This window comes from Diadema setosum, chromosome 22, assembly GCF_964275005.1.
Source record: "Diadema setosum chromosome 22, eeDiaSeto1, whole genome shotgun sequence".
In the NCBI taxonomy this organism is placed as follows: domain Eukaryota; kingdom Metazoa; phylum Echinodermata; class Echinoidea; order Diadematoida; family Diadematidae; genus Diadema; species Diadema setosum.
Genome location: NC_092706.1, coordinates 9176727 through 9200593, shown reverse-complemented (window position 1 = coordinate 9200593; position 23867 = coordinate 9176727). Strand labels below are relative to the sequence as shown.

The 23867-nt window shown below is 38.1% G+C and overlaps 1 protein-coding gene across 1 annotated transcript in view; it reads right to left on the bottom strand.

Annotated features, from left to right (window-relative positions):
* The window catches only part of LOC140245307 (aldehyde dehydrogenase, mitochondrial-like), a 44170-nt gene that overhangs the window by 6066 nt on the left and 14237 nt on the right, over positions 1 to 23867 (bottom strand). Inside the window, exons 6-9 of the mRNA XM_072324892.1 lie at positions 14020 to 14081; positions 12345 to 12473; positions 5565 to 5678; positions 4448 to 4547 (exon numbers count right to left, since the gene is read on the bottom strand). Of these exons, the coding sequence (XP_072180993.1) occupies positions 4448 to 4547; positions 5565 to 5678; positions 12345 to 12473; positions 14020 to 14081 (405 nt within the window). The remainder of the gene's footprint in view (positions 1 to 4447; positions 4548 to 5564; positions 5679 to 12344; positions 12474 to 14019; positions 14082 to 23867) is intronic.

Sequence of the window (23867 nt, the reverse complement as noted above, 5' to 3'; positions counted from 1 at the left end):
ACCCGTTGAAGACTAGTCATGAGTATACTTTTATAGGCAGTTGTCTATAACCCATTGAGGAATGGCTGATTTTGCTATGACATGCATTTCCCATAGACACTTGCTCGAGTTTATATTTGGTGCTCGTCCTCAGTGGGTTAATGGGAAATGTGTAATAAAAGAAATGTCAGCACCTCATCAATGGGGCAATATCTTTACTATCTTAAAGGGATCATATAGTTTTGGTTGAGACCTAATTTCAGGTTTCTAACACTTTTTGGTGAGATAATGAGAAACCTCTTACGAAATATGAAAGAGCATGTAATTCTATGAGGAATTCAACATTTATTTGATGAAAATTGGTTTTGAAATGGCTGAGATATCCAAAAAAGAGTGATTCTAATAAAGTGTGGGACCCACACTTTATTACGATCACTTTGTTTTACTTTGTTTTTGGATGTTTCAGTAATTCCAAACCTGATTTTCATCAAATGAATGTTGAATTCCTCTTAAAATGGTACGTTCTGTACTATATCATATAAGTGTTTTCTTGGTATCTCACAAAAAGTTAAAAGCCTAATTCTCATCTCCACCAATGTACCATCCCTTTAAAGAGCTATCCTTCTTCTACATTATTCTTCAGTTTTAGTATCTTAACATTAATGGGAAAGTGTGTTTTTAGCAGTTTTTCAACAACCTTTTGTTTTTTTTTTAGGGAAGAGTAGAATGATCAGGTATAACTTAGAGGCCGCTTTTCATGTCCTGAAATCCTTTGCACACTCTTCACTTTCAAGTCTAATAACTTTTGAAAGGATAATGCTACTGCTTTGAAAGTTAGCATTAATCATGGGCAGAATGTGCTAATGGAACATGCTTAATTTCAGCTTAATCTGATAATCCCTTCATTGTTGCTGCTCCAGTGGTTTACATCCTGTGTTTTGTCCCTTTCAGGGCACAGCTAGCACGGCTTGGTAAAGATTAAAGGACAAGTTCAGCTTCATTAACATAAGGATTGAGAGAATGTAGCAATATTAGTAGAACACATTAAAAGTTTGAGGAAAATCGGACAATCCGTTCAAAAGTTATGAATTTTTAAAGTTTTTGTGCAGTCACCACTGGATGAGAAGACTACTGCCGCGTATGATGTCACATGCGTACAACACTATAAGGAAAATATAAAGAGAATTTCACAAAATTTCATCTTTTGAAAAGAGTACACATTCCCTTGACTCGTTACTGACATATGTTTTGGGTAATATTATTCCCACTGCCTTTAAAAAGAGGCAAGTCAAGAGCTCTTTTATTATGCGAAAAAAGTGAAAATATGCTGAATTTTCTTTACATTTTCTTTATACTGTTGTACTCATATGACATCACGAGCCTTAGTAGTCTCCTCATCCAGCGGTTCTAACACACAAATTTTAAAAATTCATAACTTTTGCATCGATTGTCCAATTTTCCTCAAACTTTCAATGATGTGTTCTACTAATATTGCTGCATTCTCTCAATCCTTATGTTTATGAAGGTGAACTTGTCCTTTAAGCGCTTGAATAGACCGTGCACTTCAGAGCCTCTTTTCTCAGTTCCCACTTTTCCCGAGTGTGTGCCTTCTTTCCAGTATTTAGGTAGGTTAGGGGAGTCCATTTGAATTGAGTTATACATAATTTAAAGCTTAGAGTCTGCTCTTTCACAATCTGCCCTTAACTGAAAAACCATGTCTGGCGACTTTTTGTTGGTTTTGTGGTGCAGGGTCACATTTGGTCAACTGCTACATGCACATTGTACATCACACCAATTGTCCCACGAACTGCCATTTTATGCTGGTATTATCCATAAATTGAATGACGGTGTCTTAATTTCTGCTTGTATGATACAAAATATTCATTGTGAAATTGTTGGCTCATTGGAGAGGTACCATCCAGCTGTGAGGGCGCTCTTTCACTTTTAGATAATCACACATATAATCATAATACTTACAGGCTGAAAGTGCCTACAGTCTAGCTAAGAACAAGTATGAGGCTGTCTTGTTTTACAGCTGAAGGTGGTTCACCCTAAAAAAAAGTCACTCAAGAAACTAGCTACACAGATATAGGGCCTATTCATTGTACCAACAACATGACAGAGCAAACTATGCTTCTTCTTTTTTAGCAATATAACAACCATGTGACATCATTTGTGACCGTGCATCACAAAATCACCAAAAAGTCGCGCTCCTTGATTTTAAGTGAGGACTCAAAAGAGGGTGAAATGGGACAACCAAGTCAATCTTGAGTTTTTCATATTTTCTGAAAGAGCTATCCTTTTTCAATATTCTTTAGTTTGGGATCATAACATAAATGGGAAAGTGTGTTTTCAGCAGTTTTTCTACAACCCTTTTTGGGGGGAGAGTAGAATGATCAGGTATGTCTCGAGGCCACTTTCCATTTCTTGAAAAACTTTTGCACACTCTTCACTTTCAAGTCTAATAACTTTTGAAAGGATAATGCTTCTTCTTTTTTAGCAATATAACAACCATGTGACATCATTTGTGACCGTGCATCACAAAACCACCAAAAAGTCGCGCTCCTTGATTTTAAGTGAGGACTCAAAAGAGGGTGAAATGGGACAACCAAGTCAATCTTGAGTTTTTCATATTTTCTGAAAGAGCTATCCTTTTTCAATATTCTTTAGTTTGGGATCATAACATAAATGGGAAAGTGTGTTTTCAGCAGTTTTTCTACAACCCTTTTTGGGGGGAGAGTAGAATGATCAGGTATGTCTCGAGGCCACTTTCCATTTCTTGAAAAACTTTTGCACACTCTTCACTTTCAAGTCTAATAACTTTTGAAAGGATAATGCTACTAAAGTTGGCATTAATCATGGACAGAATGTGTTAATAGAGCATGCTCAATTTCAATTTAATCTGATAATCCCTTCATTGTTGATGCTCAGGTGGTTTACATCCTGTGTTTTGTCCCTTTCATCACACAGCTAGCATGGCTTGGTAAAGATTAAGAGCTGGAATAGACCTCTTTTCCAAGAGTTCACACTTTTCCAGAGTGTGTGCTTTCTTTCCACTATTTAGATAGGTTTAATAGGGAAGTCCATTTGAATTGAGTTATACATCATTTTAAAGCTTCGAGTCTACTCTTTCTGAATATGCCCTTAACTAAAAATCCATGTCTGGCGATTTTTGTTGGTTTTGCGATGCAGGTCACATCTGATAAGGATCCATATCACCATCTTTTATGAAACAAGTATGTTCATAAAAATGTATGTTCAGAAAAAAAAAATAATGTCCCTTACACACTATTCATTGAAAAACAGGAGCTTGTAGGAAGGTAACATTGTTTGGTGGTGTGCAAAGTTTGCATTATTCCCTTTCTCCCCCCCCCCCCCCCCCTCTCTCTCTCTCCTCATACATCACTATGTATTGTACCTAACTATTGATAATAAACACCAGAGGGCAGTATTGTCAAGGTACAATGTGCCACATTGGTCCCTGTTCTATTCAGAGCACCTGCAAATAATGGTTGGCTGTGTATGAATAGAATTGTGTTGCAAAAAAGAATGATAAAGTTTGCTTACTTCATTATTTCATCTATTTGGTGTATTACATGTGAACTTTATTGATGTCTGAGCCAGGCACAGAATTCAGCTATGCAGTGAATTAAAAGAAAAAACACAATCACTCTTGTGAGGGTTATTGCCTCTGCCTAAGGAAATTATACTTTCCAGGGCATTAGTTAGTTTATTTATTCATTTGTCCCTTATCCAATATCATTTGAAAAGTAATAAACAGTTTTCAATTGTCAGGATAGCTCTGTTGTCATTAAAGGAACAGTTTATAGGTGATTCATTATTGGTAGCAATCCATACCATGAACTGGATGTTTGAAGAGCTTGTTCGCAAAAACCGATAAGTCCATTTTTGAAGATTTTGAAGTACGGTCTCTGTCATAAAGCACAAAAAAAAACTTTTAAATGATATATTAGTCACTACATATAAAGGTACATTTTTGAAGTTATGGTCAAAAGAAGCAAAAATTTTCTTATTATTCTCTTTATTTTTCTTGACCTTTAATCGCAAATATCTCCATTTGACAAATATGGACTTATCCGTTTTTGCAAACAAACTCTTCGTTTGTAAACTTCCATTACACATCAGTAGTGCACCTCTGGCACTGGCAAACGTTTGCACTCTTACTAGGTGCTGCTACACTCAAAGAAAAATACAGGTTCAACTTTGCACCTTCTCATGTGACATAATCTCAGCACTTTTAAAGGTGCAGCTTTGCACCTTTCAGACCAGTAAAGAGCAACTCTAAAGGTGCAATGTAGCGCCTTTCAGACCAGTGAGCACTTTTGAGCATAAAGCCATAAGGTGCTACAATATTCTATCATACATAAAATTGGGGCAAAGCTGAACCTATTTTTTCTCACAGTGTAATTTGGATAATAATAACTAAAATTCTGGTGGACCAACTCACTGTCACAGTCCTTGAGGACAATGTTGGGGCTCTTTCCTCCGAGTTCAAGGGTCACCTTCTTCAGATTGTCTGCGGCTCTGCGCTGAATGATCTTCCCAACCTGAAACGGAGCATTGGACAGTGAAAAGCATGGAAATACACCTCGGGGCATAAGCAGACTCAAAAACTCATGACTCCAAACAACATCGCATGCTCACAATTAAGAAGAGATGTAAAAATACAGAATCAAAAAGATCAAAATCTGCAAATTCTTCACAGTCGACATCTCTCCTGGCAAAAATTCCTTATTCATCCACGGCAGCCTCTTCAGTTCAAACACAGACATTGCTCTCCCAGATGAACCTGCCATTGTTACCACAGCAACATTGCCAGGCATCCATTATGCTTTGTACACCTGCATCTAGTGAGACTTAAAGTGGGCCAAAACAACATATCCAAGAATAAATGTCCCCTCATTCGCTATTCAAAATTACAATCTCTGTGTGTACGAGACCAAATTCTTATCCCATTTGTTCTCCTTCTTTCTCTTTGTGCTCTCTCTTGATGTGCAATGGTGTAAAAACCCCTGTGTGCCACATTATTCTGAGACAGCCATGTAGTCATGCTTTGGAAAAACATTCTGTTTTTTTCTTTCATATCTATGTACCTTTTATAGATTTCTGTTATCCTGGACATGTAATGAGCAAAGTTGTCGAGAAAATGCCAAGCCTTGCTTTGATGTAAACGTGTGACAATATTATATGTATGATTGTTTTTCTTTCAAATGACCAGTAGCTATAGTGGCATGACTTTTGGACACAAAACAGTGACAAAAACTGAGATTTTACTCGCAAAGCCAGAAGGGAACATGGCTTGATACTCAGTCAACACATAAAAATGCAAGCTAAATGTGACAGGAATGGAATCGGTGAGAAAAGCTTTCATCATACTGTGGCAATTGGTGATTTATTGATCGGTTTGGGCTTGTCTGTGTGTTTGAGCAGAATAATGCCAACTTAATTGGCATGCCATTGAGTATGACATGCGAACGTGGCCCACACAAAAAGTTAATCACGAAAACAAAATTTCTAAAAGAGCAACAGGCCACAATAATGGCTAAAAAAAAAAAAAAATGTACCTCAGTCGATCCTGTGAAGGCAACCTTCTCAATGCCTGGATGACTAGCAACAGCACCTCCAGCAGTAGGTCCGTAGCCTGGCAGAATGTTCACCACGCCCGGTGGGAACCCAGCCTACAGGGAGAGATATAGAATAGAGATAATAATAACAATAATAATAATAATAATAATAATAATAATAGACATTTTTAGAGCGCCTTTTCCACTGGCTACAAAAGGCTATGAGATGTCATCCCTGGTCGCCATAGGAGATAAAATATATACAAATTACCAGGCAGCGACAGTACAAGTCCAGTGCACATATAGGGACATCAAAATAAGTAGGTCTTCAAGTTTTGTTTGAAGTGATCCAGTGTTGGCGATTATTTCAGAAGAGGAGGGAGCTTATTCCACAGCCTAGGAGCAGAAGAAGAGAAGAGAAAGAGAAGAAAACAAGAGATAGAGAGAGAGAAAAAGAGGGAAAGCTTGAGTGAGAGGGGGAGATAAAGAGGCAGATAAAGGAGAGAGGGATAGAATGAGAGAGAGAGAGAGAAAAATATATACTACCATGTAGGTTAACTCTTTATGTGCCACGTTCGCACTTCCGACTCAGTCGACGGCGTGCCAACTTCGCATATTCTGCTCAACAAACAAAGCCGCCAAGAGCGATCGATAAACCGCTAATTACTGCTAATCCCGCGGCACAATGAAAGCGTTTCTCGAGCTTTTGTTCCTCTCATATACGGCTTGCATTCTATGTGGTGATCGACTATCAAGCGATGTTCCTAACTAGATTTGCTCGTACATTCTAAGTTTCTGTCTTGGTTTTATGTGCAAAAGTCATGCCTTTACAGTAATGTAGCAACTAGTCATTCAAAAGAAAAATTGAAAATAGAGTGGTCATACAATTTGTATCGAAACAAAGCTTGGCATTCCTCTTTAACTTTGCCTACTATTATGCCCATCTTAACAGGAATTTGTAAAAGTTGTACAAATTGGAAAAACAAAATTCTTTCTCAAAGCATGACTACCTTCGTGTCTCAGAATAACGTGGCACACAGGGGGTTTCCACCATGGCACATAAAGAGTTAATAGGTGAATAGATAGATGAATACATAGATGGAGAAAGAGAGGATAGACAGAAAAAAGAGAGACAATAATAAGAGAGAAGATGCAAAGACAAATAGAAGAGATAACAATTATGGTTCTGTTGTTGTTGTTGTTTTTTGCATGGTGCCTTTCCAAACAAGTCATGGGAATATATACAACTGTATATCATTTGTTTCAACGTACTGTATGTGATTTGTTTGTACTTTGTGTATGTTTTTTATATACTTTCATATTGTAAATTGTTATGAATTTTATGCACAGGCCCAATGAAAAACAGCTGAGGCTGAGTGGGTCTTTCCATGTTGAAATGAATAAATGAATGAATGACTGAAGGACTGAATGAATGAATGAATGAATGAATGAATGAATGAATGAATGAATGAATGAATGAATGAATGAATGAATGAATGAATGAATGAGTGCTGCACATGACAAGATACACATGAAAGTGAGCAATGCCTCACAGTAGCTTCAAGCAAGTTTGGGTCTTGCATTGAAAAAGAGATTGAGAAAGAAAGAAAAATAATAATTATGCAGACATTCCTTGGTTTGTGTCGGCACAGATTCTGCTTTCTCTTTGCTTCATTCATTTCCTTTGACCTTTGACCCAAGGTTGACAAAAATCGTGTTGCCATGGCCTTTTTTTTTGGGGGGGGGGGGGGAGGTGGTAGTTTCTTGGCTAGTTTCCCAGAACACATTGGGATAGGAAGTGTCAATGATTGTTTATTCTACTTCCGTGGAAATGATTTTAAAAATAGCCAGCCTTGACTGAGAGCCTGCTATTGCTAATGATGGTACATCAAGTCTCTGCAGTATAGTGTACCATTTAATGTTTTATGTATGTGATCATTATATTTTCACCATTCATTATTATAGGGCATCATTTAGATGAATAGGTATACAATGTATTATATAGATCTGCCTGTAACGACTTCTGCAATATCCACATTAAAAAATATTATGTATTTACAATATTTTATGAAGCATAATTGGCTTGGCTATAAGCAGAATCTGAAGGAATATGATACAGATACTGCCTTTTTACAAGTGTAATGTTATACTTGACATTCCAGTGGGAGTTATATTTTACCCTAAGAGATGAGGTTTTCCCTGATGTGCATAGTGCTGTGGGAAAGTAATATGTGACCCTGCACCACAAAACAAACAAAAAGTCGCCAGACATGAATTTATAGTTAAGACCATATTCTGAAAGAACAGACTTTAAGCTTTAAAATGATGTATAACTCAATTCAAATGGACTCTCCTAACCTATATGAATATTGGAAAGAAAGCACAAACTCGGGAAAAGTGTGAACTGAAAAAAGAGGCTCTAAAGTATAATGTCTATTCAAGCGCTTTATCTTTCCCAAACCGTGCTGGCTGTGCGATGAATGGAACAAAAAACGGGAAGTAAAACACCAGAGTAACAACAATAAAGAGATTATCAGATTAAACTGAAATTAAGCATGCCTCATTAACACATTTTGTCCATAATTAATGCTAACTTTCAAAGCAGTAGCACCATCCTTTCGAAAGTTATTAGAGTTGAAAGTGAAGAGTGTGGACAAGGTTTTTCGGAAATGAAAAAGGGATTCTAAAGACACACCTAATCACACTATTCTACCAAAAATGTTCGAGATAAACTGCTAAAGAAACACACTTTCCTGCCCGTTTTATGATACCAAATTTTAGCATAATGTAAAAGAAGACCCGCTCTTTCATAAAGTATGAAAAAGTCAAGTTCGGCTAGGTTGACCCATTTCACTTATTTTCAGTCCTCACGCAAAATCAGAGTGTGCGACTTTATGTTCGTTTTGAGGTGCACGGTCACATATGTGTTACACTTTAACCCGTTCCTTCCGCAATTCTCTGGGTGCCTTGAATGCCCCTAGAGGAGATTCTTTTTGCCCGTCAACAGAGAACGGACAGGTTGGTAATCCACCTGTGCGAAAGCAGTCAGGCGGTTCATGTATCCCCTTTCCACAGTCAACTACATGTGCCATGAACAACTGAGTGTGAGGTATGAATAGAGCGTGCACTGATGGGCTCACAGACTCTTTTAATCTACACAAAACCAAGCACTTGAATGTGATGACTGGGGTCAGCGAACACAGAAATCTACTAGCGCTCAGCTTTGATCGCTATGTACATGTTCATACGAGTTTTATAGCGAAGCAAACGCAAACTAAATCAGACAAGAGACCCGCGGGTCTAGCGCTCACCTGAGTATCGCAAGTTCACCTTTCACGCAGTCACTAATCTAAATTATTCAAAGCTTTACTAAAATTTGACCAGGCATTCTCAAGTAGAACATGAAAATGTACAATAAGGGCCAAAATTTTTAAAGATTCCTTAATTTGGGGGCATTGGGGCCCCCTGGGGCCCACTGGGTGGGGCATGGTGCCCACTTTGATAAATTGAGATCCTGACCCCCTAGGGATGCTACCTGCCAAGTTTGACGAAAATCCATCATGAGGTTTTCAGGAAGAAGATGAAAATGTACAATTCAGGCCCCCATTTGGACCTTCCCAACCCCCCCCCCCCTGCCCCCAAGAGGGGCACCCATGGATCTGCTATGAACAAACTTGAAACTACAGTCATTAATGTACTCACTCTTAGTATTATCTTAGCTTATCTTAGAGAAGATTTTTAAAGATTCCTTCATTTGGGGGGGGGGGGGGTTGGGCCCCCTGGGGCCCACTGGGTGGGGCATGGTGCCCACTTTGATAAATTGAGATCCTAACCCCCTAGGGATGCTACCTGCCAAGTTTGACGAAAATCCATCATGAGGTTTTCAGGAAGAAGTTGAAAATGTACAATTCAGGCCCCCATTTGGACCTTCCCAACCCCCCCCCCCCCCCCCTGCCCCCAAGAGGGGCACCCCTGGATCTGCCATGAACAAACTTGAAACTACAGTTATTAATGTACTCACTCATAGTATTATCTTAGCTTATCTTAGAGAAGATTTTTAAAGATTCCTTCATTTTTTTTTATTATTATTTTTTTTTTTTGGGGGGGGGGGGGGTTGGGGCCCCCTGGGGGCCCCCTGGGTGGGGCATGGTGCCCATTTTAACAAAATGAGATCCTAACCCCCTAGGGATGCTACCTGCCAAGTTTGGTGAAAATGGGTCATGGGGTTCTCAAGAAGAAGATGAAAATGTACAATTTAGGCCCCATTAGGACCCCTCCCCACCCCCCTCCCCTGGGTCCCAAGGGGGGCACCCCTGATTCTGCCATGAACAAACTTGAAACTATAGTCATCAATGTACTAACTCACAGTATTAACTTAGCTCTATCACTTCTGGTTCTAGAGAAGAAGATTTTTACAGATTCCTTAATTTTGGGGGGTTTGGGCCCCCCTGGGGGCCCCCTGGGTGGGGCATGGTGCCCATTTTAACAAATTGAGTTCCTAACCCCCTAGGGATGCTACCTGCCAAGTTTGATGAAAATCGGTCTTGGGGTTTTCAAGAAGAAGATGAAAATGTAAAAAGTTTACGCACGACGGACGACGGACGACGCACGACGGACGACGCACGACGCACGACGGACGCCGGACGAAGGGCGATCGCAATAGCTCACTTGAGCCTTTGGCTCAGGTGAGCTAAAAAGGGGTAAATGATACTGTGATATACATATTTTTACAACAGAAAGAGAGCATATGGTGATAGAATAAACTCTGATCTTTTTATCAAACCCATTTTTCTGGGCATTACAACACCACGAAACATGAATTTAGGCCATGAAAGCAGGCACTCTTGTCTTCATCTTGGGAACCTGGTATACCAGGTTCCCGTATAATATCAGTTGCTCAGATCCCACAGGAACCCGGTATACCCCAGGTTCCCGTAAGGAACGGGTTAAAGGGTGTGTACAGTTCTGGTCAAGGTGAGGATTTAGCTTTTAACGTTTTGCGAGATATTCAGAGACCACTCTAAGAGATGTCAAAGAGCATGCAGTTCTAAGGGGTATCAAAAGTTTATTCGATGAAAATCGCTTTTGAAATGGCTGAGATATCCAAAAACAAGGTGAAACAAAGAGATCCTAATAAAGTTGTGGCCTTTTATTATTAGCACATTTTTGGATATCTCAGCCATTTGAAAACCAATTTTCATCAAATAAACGTTGAATTCTTCTTAAAATTACATGCTCTTTCATATTTCATAAGAGGCTTTTCATTATCTCACTTAGGAATGTTCAAAACATGAATCCCCACCTCAACCAGTACTGTACAGTCCCTTTAATATAACAAAAAGGGCAGGCAGGAGAAGGGGATGGCCAGGTCATGGAATGGTGGGGGGGGGGGGGGGCAGCTGGGGAGGGGAAGGAGGTGGATAGGAAAGGAGTAAGGAGAATATAACACAGGTGTTGAACTGTCATAAATGTTTTCTGGTATCTTCCCTGGTATCTTTTATACACAATTGACAAGGAAGGAAAGGGTGGGGGAAGGGAAGGGATCTAGGAAGGGGGTAATAAAAGGAGAACCTAACGAGGAAGTAAGCTGACAAATATGTTTCGAGGTGCTCATCCCCCAAGATGTCTTACATTCGATATGTCGAGCATAAAAAAGCATTCCATTCTTAAACTCTCACAAAGCCTTCTTTTGACCCTACCAGGGACGTTTGCTCATTTCAAACTAGATACTGGAGAACATAGATGATTCCACCACAATGGTGTCTTTGGATTCAGCTGCTGCATTGTTCAGTGTGTATCAACAATGGGACGTCTCAAATGATGAGTCGCTGTACGTGACTATGCACAATGCTTCCCTCAAGTCCTACATTGTGCATTGGAGAAGGTTTTATCAAGAAGCGCCCTTCTCCTATACAAATGCAACCAACACAACAGCAAGTTTCTGGAGGACTGTAGTCACATTTTCCTTTCTTTGCCAGATATGAAAGGTTCCTAAATATAGCTGCATGAGGAACAAGGCACAGAACATCCATTCACAGTGATTGTCTTGATTTAAAAAAAAAAAAAAAAATAATGCCTCCGGCACCACTTTGTGGCGGAGGCATAAAAAAGAATGTGGAGAAATGTTGCAGTACCGGTGACATAGCACAGAGTGGTACATAGCACAACTTCAATTTAGAGGATTTTTGGCTGGTGCAGAAAATTGCCAATTTTTTGTCCTAAAATACCCTACTGATAGCTATTCACTACAATATAATTCACATCTTTTTTGAAACAGCAGTAACCAAGTGTTTTGAATGTGTGCATGGATGAAATACATCATGGAAAAGTGTAAAAACTCAATAAATTTATGAATTTTCATGAGTAAACTCTTTATTACAGTGTAAAGTGTGCTTCAGTTGTCATTACAGTTACATGATGTAAATTCCAAGCTTCCTATCCAAATTCGACAACCCTCAACTGGACACTGCGACTTCCATTGTCCCATTGACATATGTGTGCTCAATATATTGTCGTTGACTGATGAGGTTCTGCTATCATTAAGTAAATATTTGAAGGCTTATCAAATACAGCTCCTCAATGCAATGGTTAAGTGTGTTGACTTCAACATAACTATAATAGGTTTTGATTGTAAACAGATGTTATATTTATTTCATGATTCCCTGTTTTTTTATGTTGACACACAATTAAAATTATCCTCCCTGATACACAAAGGGAAACACTACTTCCTTTCACTGTGTGTTTACACAGCTTGAGAAGAAATGGGGGGGGTCAACAAACCTCTTTGATAAGTTCAGCCACATAGAGAGCGGTCAGTGGAGTTTGCTCTGCAACCTTCATGATGACTGTACAGCCACTGGCCAGAGCTGGACCCAGCTTCCAAGCCTGCATCAACAGAGGGAAGTTCCACTGAAAGAGAAAAGATGAATTGGAAGAAAAAAGAGAGAGAGTAAAAAAAATATTATATTATCTCAAAAACTCAACGCAATGCTTTCTTCAGAAAAAAAAAACAAGTCTTCAAGAGACACTGTACACTGGATATCAGTTTTCATGGATTGAAATGTATATTAACAATCAATTAATTTTATTAGTGGTTAATGAATTCATGAGCAAGAACAACACCAACTGAGTTATTGATATATGAACATATACGCATGTAATGTTTATATAATATATTCCCAAACCATTTGAACTCCAGTGGTATCTCTTTCTCCAATTCAAAACTACTGTAGTCTTTATACTGAGTTTGGTCATTGTTTGATTATATGTGATCTGGGAAGATCAGCAAATGAGAATGAAAAGTAAAACACAGGCATGCACATGCGTTATTATACACACAAAAGAAAATGTGCTAGTGGTAATAAAAACTTGTTACATGCTCATGTCACATGCAGATCCAGTTCAGTGACATGCATAAAATCATATATTTTCATTTCATTTTATTCATTTTCTAATTTTAAAACAAAAAGGGCCTGTGTGCAAAATGTGTGGCAGACAATGAAATTGAAACCATTGCCGGGTATTGTTCCATTTTTGCTTAAATTCATGTCATACCAGCTGAAGTCTTCTAATGACCTGTATTTGGTTTTACTTTCACTTCACTCTCCATCCATGGCACGCAATGCATTCGATGGATCAATGATCGAGTGGAAGGTACTCAGCAAAACAAAGCAAACCAAAAGAAAGTCAAGATTGGCTCTTTCCTGGTTTCTATCCCACAGTCACAGCACATCCACACATACACACGCACATATGCATACAAGTGTATAAAATCACGAGTACAACACATCACAAATATCACATTAGCCCTTGAGCTGCATTACAAGGAGAGCGTACAGGTACAAAGTACAATCAATGGCCCATTGCTCTCTCGGACATTGCTGCCGATTGCATTATGATACCCACACAAAGTGTACATACACCTATGTACTGTATGTTGCATACATCTTTTTACAGTAACATAAGCTGGAAATATCTTTCATATTTCTGGTACATTCATCCTTTTCACTGTAAAACATAGAAATTCTGCACCAGTCTTCATCACATCATATGTAAACTATAGCTTGTATGATTAAAAGAAAAAAGTATTTTAGTACATATATATATATTTTTTTTTTTTCTTATCTGAGCGTGATCGTTTCACAAAATTTTGCAAGTGAGGGTGTTAACCTTTAAAAATTGCATGTTGCCTGGTAAAGTCAATAAAAACATGTGCGCTCGTCGATCACAATCCTCATAGTTTCATCTCCAGGCCTGACACGCAAGCAGTTTTGTATCTCATGTTCACTTTACAACAACAACAAAAAAAACATTATTTCAAATCAACTGCATGTCATAATTTATGTAAATTGTTTGTGCATACCAGGGAAGTGGAATCCACCTCCCTGAGCATACCTAATAGTTTCACATACAGACAAAGTGTGTTTTCATCATTTGATGAATTATAAGTACTCACTGGGATGATTTGTCCACAAACTCCGATAGGTTCGTGACGAGTGTAGCAGAAGAAATTTCCATCTTGATAGAGAGTTTGGAGGGAAAAAAAACATATAGCTACTTGTATAATTGTAATCTATCACACATAATATGACAACCAACATATAACATCATATTTTCCCATTTTCAAGTTTATACATATGCAATTCTTTTAGATATTTGTTTCTGCTGGTCTTATGAGGGTATTCCCCAAATTGTAAATTTGATATGAATGCATTAATCTAAAGATTTCTGGAACTTTAAAAGTTGGTGGATGGCCATCCAACAACTTATAAAGTTCAAGAAATAAGACCAGAAACAAATATCTAAAAAGAATTTCACAGAGAAAATGCAACAAACACAAACTTAATCTGGATGAACACAGTGATAAAAGCAGCTACCATGGACAGTTTAAACCATCTAAAGTGGACCTATTTTGAGAACAGAGGCCAATTAAATGGCAGCATGTAATCATACCAGGCATCCTAGGACCTCAAAACATAAGATGCACAGTACACTGGCTTTGAAATTATTTGAGTAGTATACTCCCTGTAACTCTTGTAAACACACAGGCTGAGAAGTGTGTTTAGGATTTGGTTTGTTGTTGTTGTTGTTGTTGTTTCCTCTAGAATTGCACTTTTGCCGTCTCAAGTCTTAATATACAGATCTAATTATCTACACTGTAACTGATCATGATTCTGAAGTTATTCAACCAGGAATAACATTCTGTATCATACTTTACTTACAGAAACATCAAATTTTTGCCATTTTTTTTTAATATGATCAATGGAAAATTGTGAGGTGATGACATCATCAGCTCACTCATTTGCATATTCATATGAACTGTTATGAGAACAGTTTTACAGAAATTAGTGAAACTTCACAATTTCACAACTTTGCTAATTTTCATCAAATTTTGATCAAATTTTTCTGCTGTACTCATACAATGTTACTCTTTCTTTTAAGACTAGCTTAAATGACTGGAATTTCATTGACAAAAAATAAACCAAGTTTTATATTGCTGGTACCAAGCATTCGAGTGCTTCCTCTGTAAATGCCACGCCTGAGTGATGTGTATTGTCCTCGAATCAACAACAGTTACCAGGAGCACTGCTTTGCATGGTACCAGCCACATTCTCAGAGTGTCAATTCTTATCTATTTGCCTGCAAGAATATTGCCTTTGACTTGAAAGAGTGGTTTTTAGAGCTCTGCATATAAAACAAAACATAAAACTAGTCTGTACACTTTTACCTGTTCAAACAGGAAGTGTTAAACTTAATGTCATGCAGCTATTTAATGAGAGAGAGGTAGATAGAGGGGGGAGGGGTAGAAGGGGATGAGGAGAATGGATGGGAGGGAGAAGAGGTCTAGCTACAGGGATATAAACCACCAGATCAAGTACATTAAGTAACTGCACAGTTTTTCCTTTAGAATTCCATTTATCTTGATCAAATTTGGCACAATTTTTTTTTTGCTGTCACTGTTTTATGAAAAACAGATATGATTTGGAATGTAACAAATGCGACAAAATCGCAGATGAATATGATCCAAACAATCGTAGTCCTGCTGATGAAAAGAAACAACAAGCAACCCACCTCATACAAAAAAACAATAAACAAAACAAAACAAACTCTGCAGCAAATTGTATTCATAGTAGTAAATAGTAGCTGGGAATTGAACAACTAAAGGCAGACTGTGGCAATTTCCTTTTGGAAGCTCGTGAAATTTCACCTGTTACTTCACAAGTACTTCTCAAAACTTAATATAACAGATCAAGTATGGTCGAGTTGTAAATAGGCCTACATCCTAGACAGATTTTTTTTTTTCTTTCTAGTTATCTTTTCAACGAAGAGTATCAATACTTATTCTATCCTCAACAACTTAATCCTTTGAGGACGGACTGATTTTGCTACAGCACGCATTTCCCATAGACCCTAGTCTAGCGGGCGACGTATTTTTAACCTTGATTGGCAGTCAATAGAGGGCGCGACGATGTGGAAGTCAAGTTGACTAAAAATACGTCTAGCAAGAAACCTCCGAATAGAGGCGTGGAAGCGGGCGTGGCACGACAGTTGCCAGTCTTCAATATCGAAGTTTCATTGGCCGAGCACCAATGTCAATCAAAACACATTGCAGAACCCAAAGGAATTCTAGTCTACTCTCCTAGGTATAATACATATTGTCTTTCAGTGAAAATAGAATTTCCCTGTCTCTTTCACACTATCATAGTATTTTGCCATTCTTTCCCATTCATTTTGATGTGTATAACATCTTACCTTACTTCAAATAAGAGAATGATAGCAGTCAATGACCACATGCATTTGAAAATTCATGAGGGTTCTGCACATGGAAACTACTCCAAAATTACTGCCGAATGCAAACCTCTCACTGTTGTTGTAAAGTCTAGGAGATATTCACTGTCATTGTCGGTTTTGAAAATGTAATTTATGAATTTTCCCAATGTTATGTTTTGGTATGTTTTTCACTTTAAAGTACTTTATATTTTCATATCAAATCTACTAAGATATTTGACAAATATCAATTAAGTATGCCGCCAAGATAACAATCTCTACTGACAAGCACCATCTACATTAAACAGACATTTCGTGGGTGATCACACTGTCATAGGAAAATCCGTCAGTGGTACATTTCCTGTGAAAGGTAAAAGAGAAGATCTACGACACAAAAGGATTCCTGCAAAGCCAAAGGCCCGGGGAAACATAGTGCATTCTTTGCAATCCGTAATTACGAGACGCCAGTCTGAGATGGCGGTACAGGTGTACTTGTGAAGGGAAGTCGATGCTGATTGACATTCTCTACACAAATAATTATGGAGATGAGGACATCTCTTTTTGTCAATTCGGAATGCATGCTTATGCAGAAAAACATGAAGCCAAATTGAGTAACACCAACAAGTTTGTGGATGATGCACAAAAAACGACATGTTGGGAAAGTGAGTCCAAAGCACCCGTCAAGATCCGTGTAGCTCAACTGAAGCGTTTGGTACCTTTTTCACCAGAAATATCTCGTTTAGAGGAAAGCTATCGTTGATTACGCAGAGACATTTTTGTTTAGATCTGTCAGAAATAAACTTTTCCCATCTTTATCGACATGATTTTATTAATACTGTGTTCTTTCATTTTCTTTGTCGAAAGTATTCGAAGGATCGGTAATTCGACAACGAAATAAAGTTCAAATTCCGAAAATGAAGTGAACTTGTTTTAGAGACAAAAGACTGTAATATGTTGTTATCGTATATACTCCAAGGTTCCACAATTATATTTCTCAATTTACTTTGTTTTTGATTATGCAACCTTATTTTCTGTTAGCAAAAAAAGTGAAATGTTTTTTTTTTCTTTTCGAAAAAATGAAATAAAACTTGAATTAATTTGAACGTAACAAAAGGTATGATAGGCCTATTACGCAATGAAAATTGAACAAGAACACAGAGAGAGAGAGAGAGAGGAATGTGGAAAATACACAAACTCCCCAATACACTCACTGGCGAACTGGAATGCAATCGTACAATTTGCAAATTGCATTTTTCATGGAAACATGAACAATTTCTCCCTCTCCGCCGTATGCTCCCATAGTCATCTATGGCATCATTATGATGGGCCATGCATGACGTAGAACAAATATTACAAGAGGCCACCTTAGGGCTCCCCCCCCCCCCCCAAAAAAAAAAAAAAAAAAAAGGTCATGCGTGCGTGTACTGATGATACCCTCTGAAAGAATACCGTGTGCACCCTTGATCATTATCACCCCTTTCCATCATTATAACTAATCTACAGAAACGATGACCATCCCTCTTCTCGACAGTACCAGCTTCTCCACGAATAGAAATAGTGTTCGGATTAACGAACCTTCATTGTTGGATTGACGAAGCTTGATTCATGCTGGGATTAACAAACCTTATTACATGTTGAATTAATGAATCACTGGAAAACAGGACCTTGTTTCATTTTCGTATTAACGAACCTTCGAGAAAACGAACGCAATTTCATTTTCAGGCCATCAACAAACTTTAGGAATTATGAGCCTTATTTCATTTTCGGAATATCGAAATGGTCTATAGACCCTTTATTACAGCAATATTCTGGATGAAACTGATTTTGTCAGCCTTATGTGCAGGGTTTGAGTTCAAACAGGGTAAGATCCCAAAAGTATACTTTTACGACATTGATTTGGTCTAGAACAATGCTCAAGTAATATAACTTGCATACCAGTTAATTATTGCACGTTCTCAATGAGCGATATCACGAAGTTTCCACCAAGAGACTTGTGTTATGGGTGAGAGGAATCAAATGCATGAGACACGAAAAAGGTGAAAACGGTGACGTTAGATCCGTAACATAAATTTCATGTTAATTCGAGGTTATTTGTTACCATCGCTCATTAGGAAGAGTGGAAATCTGATATAAATGTTAGTGCACCAATATAAAGGGCGAAACTGCTTTCGTCATCCTTGCCGGCCTGCTCTCGAAAGTCTAAAGCTGCAAGACCTTCTGCTACCCAATGGGAACTGTCAATTCTGAGCGTTGATGAAATGATTTATCGAATGGAGATTATTTCTTATTATTACCTATTCAAAACCGTACATCCTTGGAGGTATGACAATAATCCTTTATTTCGCCATATTCTGGGAAACATTATTCTTCGGAAAATTTCTCCTAAAGTCTCTAAACATTTCTATAACTACTGTTCACGTTTCGTATATTTAACAGTACTAAAACTTCGATTTTACTGATTCAAATTTTTACTGTCGTTGTTTCTATCCCTAACTCACATTCTAGAACTATTTTAAGCACTAATGCTAGGTTATTTTTTCATCTGCAAATGGTAAATTATGCCTTTAATGAAACTTGGCAGCCATGTATATGTACAAGTTGGTGACGTTATGCCTATCAACTGTCAACTTTTGGGCACACATGCTCAAAGTCAATAGGTCAAAAAGGTCAAATGTCCAAAATTTCACTATTTCCCCCATATCTACGCAATGCCTGAAGGTATTTCTTGAAACTTTGTGTATACATGAACTATACCAAATGAAGATTCTCCAGAGAGAGTTTTGTGTCGTGAGGTCAAAGGTCAAAGTTCAAGTGAAAATGTTGAATTTTACTTTCTCTCCATATTTCATTTCATTCATTTCAATTTATTTTCATATTTCTCACATATATCACAATATAAAGTAAATTGATACGAAATTTATACAGAACACAGTACAAAATAGAACTTCACCGGAATGTTCAAAGTTTGTCTTGGTATACATAAGATCTGTATATAAATATGCGAGTTAAACTGAGAATATAATGCGAAAAATATGGGGCCTGCGGGAAAGCAAGCTTATATAGAGCCGCAGGTCCCGTGATAAAATCAGATCAGGGGAATCATAAGTACAGATATTTTTTAGACCATACTATAACTGGGGGATCCGATTAAAACGAAGAAAGATCAAATCAAATAAGTGTTACTATCTCACAAATCTCACATATCTCACAAATAGTTCAAAATATCTTCATGGAACTTAGTACATATGCATGCACTGACTGGCAGTGATTATATAGGGAATGCTTGGGTCATGGATCAAAGGTCAAGGTCAAATACTCCAAATTTCACTATTTTCTTCTTATCTAGATGCAATGCTTGCAGAATTTTTCTTTAAACTTAGTGTATGCAAGTATTACCCAATGAGATTCTTTTGGAAGTACCTTGCCATGAGGTCAAAGGTCAAAAGGTTCAAGGTCTAGTGAAAGTACTAAATTTCACTTCTTCCCTTAACTTATGAAAGGGTCAAAAGTTAAGTAAAAATCCTCAAATCTTCAAATACACGCACTTTTAGACAATATAGTCATTCACCCAATTAAATCTACTTTAACGAAAGTGAGCTTTCAGCACATTTGTGACAAACCTGTCATTTTAATATTTTTCTGATAAGTATTATGTGAAACTGTCATCACACGTCAAGACATTGTACTATAAACCTACAAGGTGAACCATGCATTATGGCGGAAACATACCAGTCGTCATAGCGGCATTTCTATGTGTGTGTGTCTATGTGTGTGTGGGTGTGTGTGTGTGTGTGTTTTGTTTTGTTTTGTTTTGTTTTAAGTGGCCTCTTAGTGCAATTATTGTTTCTTCGTCACATATGGCTCGTCCTGATTATGAGTATACAGAGGAGAGGAAAAAAAATACCTATTTTTTTTTTATTAATAATACAATTTACAAATTACGATCGTATTCCGGTTCGCCAGTGAGTGTATGTATCGGTAGTGTTTGTATGTTTTTAAGTACGTGTGCGTGTGTGTATGCGTGTGTGTGTGTGTGTGGGGGGGGGGGAATTGTACATGTTTTTGTTCAATTTTCACTGCGTAATATCCTACTACTTTGTTATATCGCCACATTTTTTCACTACAGACAGCTTAGTTTACTTCATCATCGGAATTACGAACCCTATTTTTTCTTCGGATCAACGATCCTTCGAACAACTTCGGAAAGGACATCAAGGAACACAATTCTTAATTCACAATTCTAGAATCTTGGCATAAAAGGCAGACAGTGTTTATCTCAGACAGATCTAAACTAATTTGTATAATATACGTAATAAACAATTCATGGGTTTCTTCTAAACGAGATGTTTCTCTTGAAAATGGTATCAGACACTTCATTTGAGCCACATGGGTCTTTTCTGGCGCTTTTGACGTGGTCATGGATTTTGTGCGTTGTGCTCTAGTTTCGTAACATATCGTGTTTCTGCCCATTGTGTGTGTGTGCTGTGTGTGTGTGTACACCATCCACATAGGTTAGCTCATTAATGTTATTTCATTTTTTCAGCTTCACATTTTCTACATAGGCATGCATTTCGAATCGCAAGGAGAGATGTCCTTATATACATTTGAGTTGAAAATGTTAATCAGTACTTACAAGTCTTCTGTGAGACTGGCGTCTCGTAATTTCATGATTGCAAAGAATGCACCATATTTCCCTGGCACTTTGGCTTTGCAGGAATCCTTTTGTGTCGCAGGTCCTTTCTTTCTCCTTTCACAGAAAATGTACCACGGACGGATTTTCCCATGACAGTGTGATCACCCACGAAATGCCTGTTTAATGTAGATGTGCTTGGCAATAGTGATTAGCTATCTCGATGGCAGATTTAATTGATGTTGAGCAACTATCTTAATAGATTTGATATGAAGATGATATAAAGTATTTTAGAATAAAGAAATGCCAATGGGAAAAATTCATAAATCACACTTTCAAAACTGACAATGACAGTGAATATCTCGTAGACTTTACAACAACAGTGAGAGGTTTGCATTCGGCAGTATGTGTAATTTTGGAGTAGTTCCATGTGCAGAACCCTCATGAATTTTCAAATGCATGTGGTCATTTACTGCTATCATTCTCTTATTTGAAGTAAGGTAAGATGTTATACACATCAAAATGAATGGGAAAGAATGGCAAAATACTATGATAGTGTGAAAGAGACAGGGAAATTGTGTTTTCACTGAAAGACAATATGCATTATACCTAGGAGAGTAGACTAGAACTCCTTTGGGTTCTGCAATATGGTTTGATTGACATTGGTGCTCAGCCAACGAAACCTGGATATTGAAGACTGGCAACTGTCATGCCACGCCCTGTTCCACGCCTCTATTCGGAGGTTTCTTGCTAGACGTATTTTTAGTCAACTTGACTTCCACATCGTCGCGCCCTCTATTGACTGCCAATCAAGGACTGATTCAGGCTAAAAATACGTCGCCCGCTAGACTACATAGACCCCTGCCCGAGTATACTCGGGACTCCTCCTCAACGGGTTAATGATGTCATTTTCTATCTGTAATCGATCTTAGAATGTTTGGGCAATCCCTTTCTCACTGCCATGTCCTTACAAATGGTATGTCTATCGAAAAAAAAACCCCAAAACCAAACCATTAAAAAAAATATATATCATCTTCCCATAATCTAAACACCAATCATGGAAGTCATGAGAGACTGTAGTAATGTAAAAGAAATTGTTTTTGAGACCAGTGTTTTGTTTTGTTTTGTTTTGTTTTGTTTTTTCTTTTTCTTTTTGTTCCGGTTCTTAACAAATCCTACAATACCATGCAATTCTTTCAACAAATGCTGGAGCACTTGTACTTCAAACCACAGATTTGATTTTGATTTTGATTTTGTATAAATTTCAAATAAATTCTCAGTGTCATACAGCTACAGGTTCTTTGACTAAACCCAAGAAACTCCACAATATTCTAATATGACTGAATCACTAGTATTAAACTGACCTACTTTATCACATGAACCTTCAATTCACACTGCCCCAAGGCACCCCTCCCCCATGCCATCCCCTAATCCAGCCAGTAAATCACTTTCTCGTAGAGGTAAAAGCTTCTGAAAAAAAAGGTTTATAACTCCACTTATCAAGTGATGACATGTGAAGTAGTGGATCTGAGGGGTCATGATGTGTCCTACATGCACCTAAACCTTGGACAAACAGGCCCTGTGGGGTCAGTGCAGTATTACAGGAGTTGAGCCACTCTTGGCGAGGACAGGATTTAAATGGTAGTGACCCTCTGGCACAGATCTCTGGCCAAATTAAGTTTGACAGCACCATGTGGAGTGGACAGCATTCTGGGTCATTTTTCAGCTGGAATCAGGTAGAGGAAACAAGAGGGCATCTCACGTACGTGATATGTTTCTCCCACTTTTGAGCATCTGAGAATGGGCTCAACAGGCCTGTACTCTTTCATGTAAAAAGCCCCCTATTCAGATGCAAGCCAGTTTATACCAAAACTCGATAAAGAAACGACATATAAAGAATCATCGTATAGCCGATAGACCGTTCAGACGCTAATTTCGACCATTCCGGAAAAATGTTGTACAGATGTGCAGTTTCTCACTGCGCATGTTGTTATATGGTCATGAGTGACAGGTACAAGGTCACCTTTCCTGCTCGTTCCCATTAAGCCCTGCCCAGTTATACCGTTCTATGGTCGCCATACGTTCAGACGCACAATGCACACGATGGAATGCTGATTCGTATCGAGTTCTAGTTCGAAACGATGCTCTGACCGTTGTTTCGCTATACGTCGTTTCGTTAGTCAGCGTTCAGACGTATAAATTCATCGTATAGCTATACCGTTTTGGTATAGCTATACCGTTCTAGTATAAATTTTTTTGCGTCTGAATGCCCTGAAAGTATACTTGCCCAACAGTTAGATTTTGTTGCCCAAGACACAGGGCAAGGGGGGTTAAAAGTGCACTCAGGGAAATACAGTGTGTCAGAAATTTTGTTGTAATACTTGTCATGATATATCACAGTGGTTGTCTAGTTCCATCTTTCCATGTGTAACAGGGGTAATCTTATTGTATTCATTCTGTAACAGTGGGTCACCTTGCTTTACTTCTAGTATAGCAGTGGTCATCTTATTTATTCTGTGGGTAAACAATGGTCAGCCTTCCTTATTGTACTCTCAAAATGAAAGGGGGTAAATCCTATTCTTTAATGTTTTTTAAGACTCACAGTATGAGCTCCCTCAACCATATTTTGACAAAGGACTGCTACTCCTCCCAATGGTTATAACACTTGCCTATAGAATTCTACCCTCAGATTGTTCACACTTATCCTTTTGTAACCCAATCTCTGCCATAGGTCACTTATTTTCCAGAATGTAGGGCACCACAATGTGCAATATATTCATTGACCTGGTTTGGGCAGTGGGAGCTAAAAGAAGAAAGCATACTGTACATAGATGGTTTCGATAGGTTTGTCTTTCTCATCTTTTAAAGATTCTTTTCTATGCTTTGATCTTTTCGGCTTACAAAAA